The sequence below is a fragment of the Dermacentor silvarum genome, chromosome 1 (genome assembly GCF_013339745.2).
Source record: "Dermacentor silvarum isolate Dsil-2018 chromosome 1, BIME_Dsil_1.4, whole genome shotgun sequence".
NCBI classification, from domain to species: Eukaryota; Metazoa; Arthropoda; class Arachnida; order Ixodida; family Ixodidae; genus Dermacentor; species Dermacentor silvarum.
In genome coordinates, this window is record NC_051154.1 from 140195157 (window position 1) to 140208053 (window position 12897).

Below are 12897 nucleotides of genomic sequence, written 5' to 3' on the forward strand. Positions count from 1 at the left end.
CATGCAGTAGATGATAAAAAAACGCAGATTTTCATGTATAAGTTTCGCAGTCGTGCTAGTTTTTAAATCAACGATAACAGCCAGGCTTGTGGTAAATGTTTTGCTTATTTTTAATATAACATCGATCGGAGCTAAAGTTAAAGGAGCAACTTCATAAAGCCAAAAGACAATGAAGCCAAGGAAAGCATAGAGGAAATCCCCTGTGTTTTCCTTTGCTTCATTGTCTGTTGGCTTCAAGTGGTTATTACTAACAAAATTCGAGCCGCTCGGTTCCCCTTTTTCTCGTTCAGGAGCAATTCTAAGTGCGACGGCGGAGCCAGGTGCCGTTTTATACATGCTATAAAACGACAACTAGTACCGCATGATCGCCTATAAATTGCCTTCGTAAATTTTACTCCGATATTAGTGAGGAGAGGGAAAGAGAGGGGAGGTTAGCCAGTTAATAGACCGGCTGGCTACACTGTGCTGGAGTAAGGGGGTAAAGAAGATTACAGGAGACGGAAAGAGACACGAACAAAAAAAAAAAAAAAAAAAACTCTCATGAGTGCGATGTTGTGCAAGACAATTCAGTGTAACGCACAATATTGGTGAGGTATCTGAAGGCGTGTATAAGCACGCCTGCGTCGCGTAAAAAAGTCAAAAGCGCCTTTGTCGCGCAAAGCATCAGCGTTCTCCCGAAGTCCGAGAACGTTTCGTAGTTCAAGTCGTGCATCTCTACAAATATTTAACAGAGCAGAGCTGGGCGCACGCCTTCGGGAGTAGCGCCGCAACCACTTCGTGGGAGACCAGCCTCATCGACGTTATAAGAAGAGCGGTCCCGAACGCATTATCAAAGCCACGTTTGCCAACCCTTTCGCGTAAGTGTTGTTCATTGGTTATAACGTCGTCATTGGGCGCTTGGCTCCCCTAATCCAAAACTAAAATGTTTAAGACAAAAAGTAAAAAGAAACTGAAATTTCAATTTATGCTCAGAAAGTATGCTATGTGCTATATGACCAGCAATGACGCTACCATCACTGTAAGCAGAGAAAAGAATAGACGAAACTGTCTATTTCTTCATTTTTTTTTTTTTTTTTTTTTTTTTGTTCTGCGATACTCCTTTAATTCACTGAAACCAACCCTCTTAGTTTGTCCGGTTTCTTGCCCGCAGGGAGTTTCTTGATGCGTTACTCTCCACCATCCTCCTTTCTTTAACCCCCCCCCCCCTTTTTTTTTTCTCTCCACCTCTTAAGACGTTCACGGCTCGTTTGCTCGCAGCACGACGCTCCAGGCGGGTGGCTACACTTGGTCGCGACGACGATGCGTCGAGGCTATAAAAGGCACGTTCCACTCTCAACAGCGCTGACCGGACACGATAAGTAATGGCAGATGTCCTCCTCCATCAACGTCCACGCGCGCAGCCCTTCCGCCATGGCGCCGGTCTTCTTGAGGCGCCGACGACGAAAGACCATCACTGCCGACCCTCCGCATCCGCCTAGCCGGAAGGACCACGCACTCTTGCTGACTTCGCGGTCTTTATGGCACTTACAGCGGCAGTGTCAACACGACGTCTTAAGGCCTCGACGATTGAGGAGAAGGCGAAGACACCGGCACAACCCTGCACCCTGCGCTCAAGCGGAGAGAGACAACGAAATGTGTGCGTGTGTTCGTTCCGGTCACCAGTTTGGAAGTCAGTGGACGCATAGCACGTGCCGGAAAACGACTAAAATTCTGCACGAAAACTCTGGAAGCCTTCATTAAATGGGTGACCTTGTGTAGATTACCGCTAATTATGCTAGAATCATTCCAAATTGCATCGACATGACTTAAAGAGCTCGTTAAATATTTGTAGAGATGCATGCACGCCTTGAACTACGAAACGTTCTCGGACTTCGGGAGAACGCTGATGCTTTGCGCGACAAAGGCGCTTTTGACTTTTTTACGCGACGCAAACCTCAATCAAGCCACGTAGAATAGTAATGAACTGAGCTAGTTGGTTCATGGGTAAGACGAGTTTTGAACAGCTGAACTGAAAACACTGAGACAAAGGGAGGCAGACAAGGACGTCCTTGCCTGTCTCGCTTTGTCCCAGTGTTTTCAGTTCAGCTGTTCAAACTCGCCAAGTCCTGTAAGATTTACACCATTCGCGTACCCCTTTTGTCAGAGAGTGCTTTCTGCCTTTCCTTCTTTCTTCTTTTTCTTCTTTCTTTCTTGAATGAATGTTCTTGCATTTCATTAAGCTTTGTTTTTTACGGCCTATTTTCTTTATTTTTCTTCTTTTATTCACTTATGTTTAATTATAATTTCATCTTTTGCCCCAATTAACTTGAATAGCACGACAGGCATTTAGCTTGGTTACTTAACCTCTGCAGCTCTCATGAAAGTATTTTTCTCTCTGTCTACAATGTTCGTTCGTTCGTTCTTTCGTTCTTTCGTTCGTTCGTTCGTTCGTTCGTTCGTTCGTTCGTTCGTTCGTTCGTTCGTTCGTTCGTTCGTTCGTTCGTTCGTTCGTTCGTTCGTTCGTTCGTTCGTTCGTTCGTTCGTTCGTTCGTTCGTTCGTTCGTTCGTTCGTCTGTGTGCATCTGTGCTTTATTGTGTCAGTGTGAGGTCGAAAAGGCTCCGCACGTAAACATGTTGAGCCAACACGGTCAAGGTGGCTTGGTGGTGGTGGTGGTGGTAACCGAAACGCCACGTACCCACTATATGAGGTTGGTCAAGAATGAGAAATGTGACCTCGCCTGGCTCTCTCAATCCGTAACTATACCGTGCCCAACACAAAAAAAAAAATTAACATTGATATCCTGACGCACACTCGCGAATTACACATAGTGCGCTCGCTGCCTGGCCTGTCATCCAGTAAGACGGTCGTTTAAATGAATAACAGACCTACGCACAGGCTAACGGCTAGCCTGTGCGCCAATAAAATCGAAAAGAAACATCGCGGTAGGCCACGCTTTCAGAAATCGGTAATGGTTGATTTGAATCAAAATTGTAACAGCGAATACCTTGACCCACAATTGCGCTACGAATGTTACACAAAGTTTGATGGCCATAGACAGTTCATGCGCGCGCCAAATCATCGTGCTCACATAGGAAGAGCCGTCATCACTCATCTTATTCTTCGTGTTATATATAACACATTATATTATGCATTGCTATACTACATACCCTTGTAACAATGTACACGTACGCAATTTTGCAAATGAAAAGTGTAGAGATCAAATTACGTCGTTTCAAGCAACCAATATATATATATATATATATATATATATATATATATATATATATATATATAAGGAATTACAAGTCCTGATCTTTCATTTTGAAAGCTTAGCGCTCACGTTGTCTTTTCTTATCTCGTCTTCTGCTCCTTCCAGCATTAGGAATAATGCGTTGTAAAACACCAACTATAGCGCGCGCGTCCGTTCTAACTCTTCCCCGTGGGTCTGTTTTGCGCCGAGATTTCGGTACGAGATCGCACCGAGATTTCAGTGCGGCCGCCCCGACCGGAGATTGAATGCACGCACACGAATACAGTAGCACTCGAACGCATAAGCATATCACAATTCCGGTAAGTTTCGCACTGAGGAGCAATTTGGGTGGTCTGTTCAAACTATAGGCGCGAATTCATGGCATATAAAAAAGGCGCATAATATACCTACAATAGACGTTTATACCTAGGAACAGCATATACCGGCACGCGAGCGTGAGTTGGCATCGCTGAATCTAGCGAGTACGAAGACATACGTAAACGTAACACGAGGCCATAAAACAGTATTCCAAAAAGAGACATGAAAGACCAGGAAGCTATTGCACGTTTTGTGGATGCAATCGCAGATTCAAGCTTTCATTCTCACCGCCGAGAAAGCTGCTTGTAGCAGTGACATGTCGAGGAGCAAGAAGAAAATAAAGAATGAATCGTTTCTCTGCGATCCTCGCATTAATTCTTTTGTCTAGTTGAAAGAAACAACAAATACAAAGTCGGGAAGCAGGAAAAGGAAGGAACTAGGACGACGTCGGTCATGCGTCAGCGCACTAGCGGAGTTAAGCGTCCGGATCATTACCGCGGGTAATGTAATTTAGAACAAGCTTCCTTGTCTCTGCTGAGAGGTCTGATCTTTGAATTACCAAGAATACAAGCAGAAAAAGCAGGAGATCACTCATAATATATAGAAAAGAACATGAGGCCTACCGACCGACAAGAATTTGTAGAAGTGGATGAACTGCAAAAGCAAACATTGTGAAAGCTTCTGTAAAAAAAAGTTGTCGCAGTTTCACCCGAAAGGCGAAGCATCAATTGCGATAGCAACTTAGTAGAGAGCTATACGGAGTACGGATAGTAGTTTTATCAGCTGTACAAACTTGGACATGCAGCAGCACCGGCAACACACAGCACTGTTGTCGACGCCGTCGGCGTTTTGCCCGCGTTCGCACAAAACGCGCGCGGCGTTGCACGAGATCAGAACGGGACACTCGTCGAGCAGCGTCGGAAGTCTTTACCACCTTCTCGCCTCACAACGTTTTTATATAAATAGGCATTTTGTGCCGCAGCTAAACGTCGCCCCCCTTCCCCCCCCCCCTCCCCACGGCCTTTCGCATGTCTGAAGAAGTCACGTTTGCTCTACATATATGGCGATTGTAAAGGAGAAAAGAGACGCTTAATTCTGCAGCCCTTAAGGGAGCACGGCGCAGAACGCGTGTTTGTTCTCCGCCGTGCGTTCACTCCCCGTGAAAGCGCGCGTCCCTCGCGCCCTTTCACTCGCACATACAGCGTTCGGCGCGCGGCGACAATTTCATCGCCTTTGACGTCATACGGAACCTCACGGCGACGGCGACGGCGACGGCGACGCCGACGGCAGAAATCTGCTTTGGAGTGTCCATATAATTGCTATCGCAATAAAACCCGTGAACTACTCGTATATACTTTGATAATTGTGTGCACATTAGGGTGTGAAGAATTGTTCCTTTTGTCTTTCGTATATCATCCGTGTCATCTTTTTGTCGCCGCGTGGGTTTATTACTGATGACGTAGGAACAGCCTTTCATAGCTCTATACATAGTCTACGTTCCAATGTTCTTTTCTACTAGACAAAAACAAACTATTGATCATGCAGAGGAAGGAAAACATGTGTCCTGAAACGTGACCTCGACTTCTAGCCTATAGGCAGCTGTGAGGAAACATCAAATGACGCTCTGCTCACGCCGCACCCTGGACGTTTTCTATAAAGCAAACAAGGTTTCGGTATATAAATACGTTGTACTGTACCTTGAGAACATACTATATGGTTTCTTTCCGGGACGTCCGAAACTCAAAAGTAATGTTTGGTAAACCACTTGTGAAGAGCAAGAATTGGGTCTTTCATTGCAGCATGCCTCCTTTCATCCCAATCAAAATTTACAAAAACGTCCACGGATTTCTTTCCTACACTTGGGAAGTCATCGTGCAACCGTCAAGTTTTTCGTTGCCCCCGTTGGAAGACGAGGGTCGATATAATTGATTGGTACGCACCAATGAGGGCCGTGGCGTGATCGCGCAACGAACGGCACCGATGCACGCACTCGCTCAGTTCATTAGCTCGAGACGATTAGCATAATGTCCGTCAGATGTTTCCTGACGCTCTTTTCACGGAAACATTGGGAATATTTTTATGCCTTCAACCCAACCGTCGCTGCCTCTGCAACCTTTGCGCGCTGCTCTTTCGTCCCAGCCGAACTTCAACAGGAACCCCTTTGGAAAGCTTCCTACATCTCTTCTTTTTTCTTTCTTATCCATTTAACTCATTGAATTTCTTGATTTATTCTTTAGAATGGCTCCGAAAGATACTAGAAGATACCAACGTTTGTACCGTCGATACTACTAACACAAAAAGAAAAAAACTACTTGCGCAAAGACGACACTTCTCCCTGAAGGACGGATAACCGGCATGACAAAAGGAAAAGGCATTGGCTGTCGTGTGCTATAAAAGTGTGGGAAACCAAGAATAAACATTCAGTTGCTAGTCCAGCGTGTGTCATCGTCCCTTTCTGTCCGTGTCCATTCGTTCTGCTGGAAACCATTTGTGCTATGTGCAACCAACGAGCTCAGGCCAACACTATTCTATATATTATACAATCGTAAGCACCTCTGGCTATGTGAAGCGGTGTATGCTAAAACGACGATGACATTTGGCACTCCGGCGATGAAACGTATAAAATTTCCCGATTTGCATGGACCGATCATGAAGGCGGTACAGCGTCGCACAGTTTCTACGTCGAGTTGGCTTCCACGAGGAAAGCACGGGGGATGTGGGCCGATCCCAGGGGTGGTGCGGCCTAAACAGCGTCTCAAAGCGCACGCGCCAAACATTTCAAAGAGCTATAGTCGACTGTGGCATGACGGCAGTATGCGTGCGATCGTAGCTTATAGTGGTTGGAACACTGAGCTGCTGTGCACGAAGGTTCGATTCTGCTGTCGGTCATGCATTTCTTCTTATTAAAGAGGTCCAAAGTGTGGCGAGACCGGAAATACCTCCTTACTGATCCTCCCGCAAAGTGTATGGAATGAAGGCAAAGAATGCATTCGAAATAGAATATATATATATATATATATATATATATATATATATATATATATATATATATATAAGAAGAAGAAGAGAGACACTAAAGGAAACACTGAATCAGTTTAGATTTATATGCTATTCTTGGAGAACTGAATGAATTGTGGTGTTTTACGTGCCAAAACCAGGATTTGATTATGAGGCACGTCGTAGTGGGGGAGTCCGGCTTAATTTTGACCAATAGGGGATCTTTAGCGTGCCCCAATCAATTCTTGGAGAACTCTACTCTCGTTGATTTGGCGCTAAAAGGTTACCTATTAGAAGAGAAAGTGACGGTCAAAATTTAACTTTTGAATTTCACGCCAAAACCACAGGGCCGGGACGTCATTGTGACATCACGGATTGCGAAGTATCTTTATGTTTTTTACACTTCGGCTGTTGTGCTTAAGTAAAAGTTCTTGAAACTTTCCCTGTTCACTCCTCCATCCTTTTAGAATACTATGTAGCTCATTTTTACTGCCAACAGCTTAATTAGGCCCGAGCATACAGCATCAAAATCCGTGACGTCACGGTGGCCTGGTGCGGGAACTTCAAGGCGGCGTCGCCACCTGTCTTTAATTTTTGCATCTTTTCTGGCTTACCAAGCGTATTCTCGCGATAACAGTGTTTTTTTTTTATTATTCTTTTTTGTATTGTGGAAGAGTAATTTACCAACACAGGTCAAATCATTTTTTTTTTCTTTTTAGTGTTTCATTAAACCCAAAAACACTGGCGGCTTATAAAACATAAAAAGTATGCAACCTTATAAACATGCCACCGTTGACTAAGAGCACTCGTACAAAATAACAGTAAATTACGTTCACGAATCATTTAACTTATACGTGTTGCCGATGCGCTAACAGCTCGAGCTCGTTTGCAAGTAAAAACTCCGGCACCACGCTGCATCGTCGTCCTGAACAGCTGCGTTATCAAGGATAGATCGATAACCGGCGCGCACTAATGCAAAAGTCGTCAGGGTATACACGAACCCACGCACACGAAACGCAGGAATGGAGAGCCACTAGACCAGAGCCTCGATAGTTTCAATTCGACGTGCTGCGGGAAGACGCGTATATAACTTCGCTGATGCGTCACGCTGCTCCCCAACCGCACGCGTATCGTGCGCACGCTTAAGACGAGAAGCGTGACTACACTGAGCGCATCCTCTGGGAACGTCTCCAGCTGTATTCTATTCCTACTTGAGAGTCTTGTGCGCTTCTCGTCGCGTTTAGCTCTTAACCAATGCTCAGGAGTGGTTGAAGAACGCATCTGGCGCTGGAAGTATAAAACTATGCGCCGATGCGGCGATTTCAAACGAGGAGCTCATCTCATTAGGCTGCAGCGAATCCTGTTGGGCCACAGCTATGCAGGTATACACAAGCTTTCGACATCAGCCTTCACACATAAAAAACTTCGCTGCGATCCCCCGATCGTCTCCTGCGCACGATAGTTGTTACAGACACGTGCACAAACAGATCACGTGTCCGTAGGGCCATTGAGGAGAAACTTCCGTACTGTCTCTATACTCGATGCGCGCGCAGTGGGACATTTTTTTTTTTTTTCTCGTCACACCCCGCCATAGGCGTCAGCGTTTGTTTTCATTTGGGATAACCATGCATATTGTGTAGTAAACGTGGTACTGCCTGCAACCAAATGCGATACCTGTGATAAATTAAGGCCATACACGACAAAGGTTTAGGTAAATCAATCATGCACGATCCAGTGTATGTGATAAGTGCGCCCGAGGTAAGCAATTTTGTCCCTCTGCCACGCGCGTCGAACTCAGGAGAGTAGGTCTGCACCGCAGCAAAGCAGCATGTATTTACAGCATGTCGATCAGTTAACACAAAAACGCTTACAGCGCCTGTTTCGCGTTTTATGCACTCAGAGCTCGAGTTTTTCCGTCGGCGGGGTCACGTATACACCCGTGAGAAAGACGACCACGCGCTCCGCGAAAAAGAGAGAATTCATTCACAGCCTAGGCATGTCGCCTAAAATTGAGAAATGCAATGTATACCCTGCGGCATACGCACTCAACGTACTAGCACCCGTAATTTAGATTGAAGCTAAGTGCCTAGGCTGCGAGAAATTCGCTATGCTGCGGTGCCTGTAAACCATATATCTTTGCAGTAAACACAGAGCGGCAATTTGGACTAGTTGGTGGATGTTCATCTTGCAAAATGGGGGATACTGCGTTATAAAAAGTCTGCGCGCGTCCTGCAGTCCACTTCTGTTCTCCGTGCTTCTATAGCGGAGTATCCCCCTTTTTACTAGATATACCTTTGCTGACGGGTGCACCCGCCTATAGCCATGGGCTCCGCTCCTTCCCAAAACACCGCCAATACTTGCTTTATGTACCCTGTGTATATGTTACATGATGCCGATAAATACGCGTCCTGTGTTCGCTTTCGACTCCGCTGCGTAAGCTGCATTAAGCGGCCGGCACGCGGGGCAGCATCGCAGCGCTCGAACCTGCGTGACGGCGGTTTCATCGTCTCCCAGGAAGCGGCGGTCGTACTCGTAGCCGTCGGGGCAGGCAGCCGACGTGTTGGGCAGTGACGCGCACAGCTGAAGGCGTTCGGTGCCGTTGGCCCAGTGCTCGGGCGGCGGCGAGCCCCGGCACCAGTGGTCGGGCTCGAGGAACATGAGCAGCTGGCCGTACAGCTGCGGCCCGCACGATACCTGGGCTGGGTACAGCACGAGCCAGAGCAGCACCCGCTGGTAGCGGCCGTAGCCGCAAGCCTCGTCCACCAGGCTGTCCATGCTCGGTCGCTGCCCCCGACGCGGAAAAGCAAACACTCCGCACTATAAGAACAGTATATATACTTCCGGCGCTTGTGACCATACGTGGTTGAACATTTAAAAACTAATAAAATTAAATTCTGGGGTTCTACGTGCCAATACCAAGATTTCGTTGTGAGGAACGCCATAGTGGGGAACTCCGGATTAATTTTAACCACTTGGGATTATTTAACGTGCACCCAATGCACGGTACACGGGCGTTCTTGCTCCGCCCTCATCGGAATGCTACCGCCGCGGCCAAGATCGAACGCCCTACCTCGTAAAGCCCCTGGAATATACTTACCTCGAGCTCAGCAGCGCAACGCCATAACCACTGAGATATACCGCGGTGGGTGTGAGGGAACATTCATCTGCGGGTGTACGCACACTAACTCTCCTTCTCTTCCTCTTATATTTACTTCCCCCCTTTTCCACGAGACCATAACTAGCCTCCCCGCCTTTGCATTTCTCTCTCTCTCTCTCTCTCTCTCTCTCTCTCTCTCCAGCATCGCAGCCAGATGTCGGGCACATAGTGAGCACGACCTGTGCGCAATATGCACGTTTAGGGGCCACTCGAGCATTGTTTCCGCTCTGGCTTCAGTCGGCGCTTGAGGACGTACTTACGATATGTGCTTGGAAACATCGGCCACCTGCCGCCCTAAGTTTCTCACAAGATATCGATGTCACAAAACACACCCAGAGATGGCCCACCCCGCGCAACAGCCCCGCAGCGGATGCCACAGTGTAACAAATTATCATGCACATTAGGGCAGGTAGACAACAGCCATTTACGGCTGTTGTTTACGGCATTACCATTTACGGCATTATCTTGTTTACTTCGTCCATGCACTTTGTGAAAACATGCGATTGTCGCTCACATGTTGTAAGCACACGCCGCTGTCAAACTGCTATAGGAAGCCCATGATTTATTGGTCTCTCGTTAATCCTTCCAACTCGGTTTATAAACAGTTCCTCCTCTAACCCCAAGACTTGCACCATCCCACCTTTTTTTTTTTTTTTTTCGATTACGTTTGCTGCAGAGGTGCGTGGTGACATTTACGGTAGCTTCGTGGTGGCTACGCAAAATTAGACCACAAGAAGAAGGGCAGAAGCCTCGCCTCGCCTGTTTTCTTGTGGCCCTAAATTCGTCGCCGAGAAATAAATTTTGCAAGTAGTCATAAAAAAAAAAAAAACAGAATGACTAGCAACGCGTTCTTACTCAGCGTTACGTTACAAGAGACCAAAGGAAAAGTGGAAAGGACTATATGGCGAAATGGGGAAGTGGAGGGGCGAAGCAGCCCTCTATAGCCAAGGAATTAATTCATCAAATCGATATGTATATGCCTTTTATTGCGTCAAGAACTAAACATTTTATGGAAGTTATGTACTTGCTATAATTAGTTCATAGCGTTCATTTTAGGAATAAATAACAAGCTCTCGACCTTCCTTTCTTTCTTTGAAAAAAAAAGAAAACTCTATCCGTCTATGGGCGCTACAACGCAAAGCTATGCCGATCTGTTTCTATTCCATTTCCGCCATTAGCTCTCCGCGAACAAAAAGTTTCGGGCCACGTCCATTTCGCCTGTCTGTCAGGCGACGTCACGAAACCGCGAGAACTCCCTCTCGCAAAATATCGTGTGCATTGTGCATGATTATGCCGAACAAAAGAAAAAAAAGCTATTTACCATTCTACGCCATTTTCGTCATTAGCTCTCCGTTAATGGTAAAAAAATTTCCGGCCGAGCTCACTTCGCCTGTCTTTCAAGCTTCGTCTCAAAACCGCGAAAACTCACCACGTCAAAGTGACGTGTACGCACTAAAGATGCATTATTCTGCAAAAAAAAAAAAAAACTGGGCCCGAATTCACAAAAACTTCTTACGCTAGAATTTTTCGTAAGAAAGAATTTCAGCGAATCCGAATGCAAGACATATTATTATCTAAGGCGACCGGCCAATGGCAAAGAGCACTTACGATTAAAAAAGCTTTGTGAATCTGGCCCCTGACCTTTTTTTTTTTTTCTTGAATAGCCGGAGACTGCTTCGTTCCGAAAGGAATACAAGATGACTGCTCGCCGATCGGTCTGGTGCTGTCTACTCGCAGCTGCCGGCGAGAATAGTTTTTTTTTTTTTTTTTTTTTGCACATATAAACATTTTTTGTGGCATCTTAATGTTGCCGAGCCTTTTCGGCACGTATACGACATCGCTCTACCAACTCTTTTTCGCTGAGGATCCGTTATGGCTTAATTTTTAACGCCCAATTGCACGCCACCGCTATCGTCGACGGGCCACCACAAGATAAGCAAGGAGAACTGGACCAATCGGAGGTGTCTGCACCACTCTCCTTACCCAGTTATCTGCTTCCACTGCGCTAGCTCAGAACAACCGAAACCCTTTCCACTTCTGCGCGCTCCTCCCCTCTTGTCAGCCAATTAGATCTGTCATGGTAGGCAGTATAATTGGATTTGAAACCAACCAAAAGTGACCTCCTATAAAAGAGGTGAACGTTTGATTGGGCTGTTCGAACAACGTGCTTGCGTCGGCGGTTACGCAAATTTGATGTCAGGATATTGGAATAAAACCAGAATGGGGGGGGGGGGGGGGGGAGGAATAGTTTTACGTTATAGCTCCCTATGTTAACGGTACAAACAGAGGCGTCGCAATGTCACGTTTTCTTCTCAAAAGAGCAGGGGTATAACTGCGTTTTAAAAAGCGCATATAATATGAGAACAGAGTTATCCCTCATTTATATCGCTGCTCATGGCGATTGATGTATGTTTACTTCATGAATAGTATCTGCAATTTGTCACAGGTAAAAAAAAAATTTACGACAAGTTGTGAACGACGCGCTAACTGAAAAGTGGCAAATACATTCATTACTTCAAAACGATCTACTCCTGCACCCATGCATAACACTGTACCATGCGCGTTCGTGTTAACGTGTTTGTAGAAGCACTGCATGATTGTAATGCCATTCATTTTTTTTTTTTTTTTACTATTACGACCATGCTCATACTTTGGGAATAATAAAAAAAAAACGTTCCGTCGTACCTTTATTCCACCTTACGCGATCTGGCCAGTAGCCTTTAGCAAAATGACACATCCGACTGCTCCCCCTTCTTCTTCTCCAATTTTGAACTGCTCGACCACTCATTAGATAGAAGCGCTCCGTGTCTCGCACGGCTGCAAAGCATCCGCACTTGTCACCGAGCGCAAACCCACGCCGCCGAAGAAAGATTTTGGGCAGAGCTTACCTCCCCGAGTAGAGCCACCGGCGCCGTCGAGTGATCCTGGCCGCACGCCACGCGGACCGGGCGCGCAAAACGGCCTGCTCTGGGCCAGTCGGGCCCGAAATCTGGGCGTCCGAAATCGAAAGCCGTGCTCCTTTCCCTTTCGCCCGCCCCCTTGGCGGCCGCATAAGAGAACCCTTCTTTCCTCACCCTGGGGAAAAGATGGGGAAGTGATCTCGCGCTCTTCCCCACGCGAACTCTTCCCCACACGCTTTCTTTTTTATGCTGCTCTTTTCTTTCGCTTCTCTCCCATGGCCGACAGCAAGGGGAA

At 46.5% G+C, this 12897-nt stretch overlaps 1 protein-coding gene across 1 annotated transcript in view; it reads right to left on the reverse strand.

The window, feature by feature from the left end:
- Positions 1-12684, reverse strand: part of LOC119450488 (beta-alanine transporter-like) — a 70109-nt gene extending 57425 nt beyond the window's left edge. Inside the window, exons 1-2 of the mRNA XM_037713965.2 lie at positions 12591-12684; positions 9030-9329 (exon numbers count right to left, since the gene is read on the reverse strand). Of these exons, the coding sequence (XP_037569893.2) occupies positions 9030-9320 (291 nt within the window). The 5' untranslated portion in view covers positions 9321-9329; positions 12591-12684. The remainder of the gene's footprint in view (positions 1-9029; positions 9330-12590) is intronic.
- Between the last annotated feature and the right edge of the window lie 213 nt (positions 12685-12897).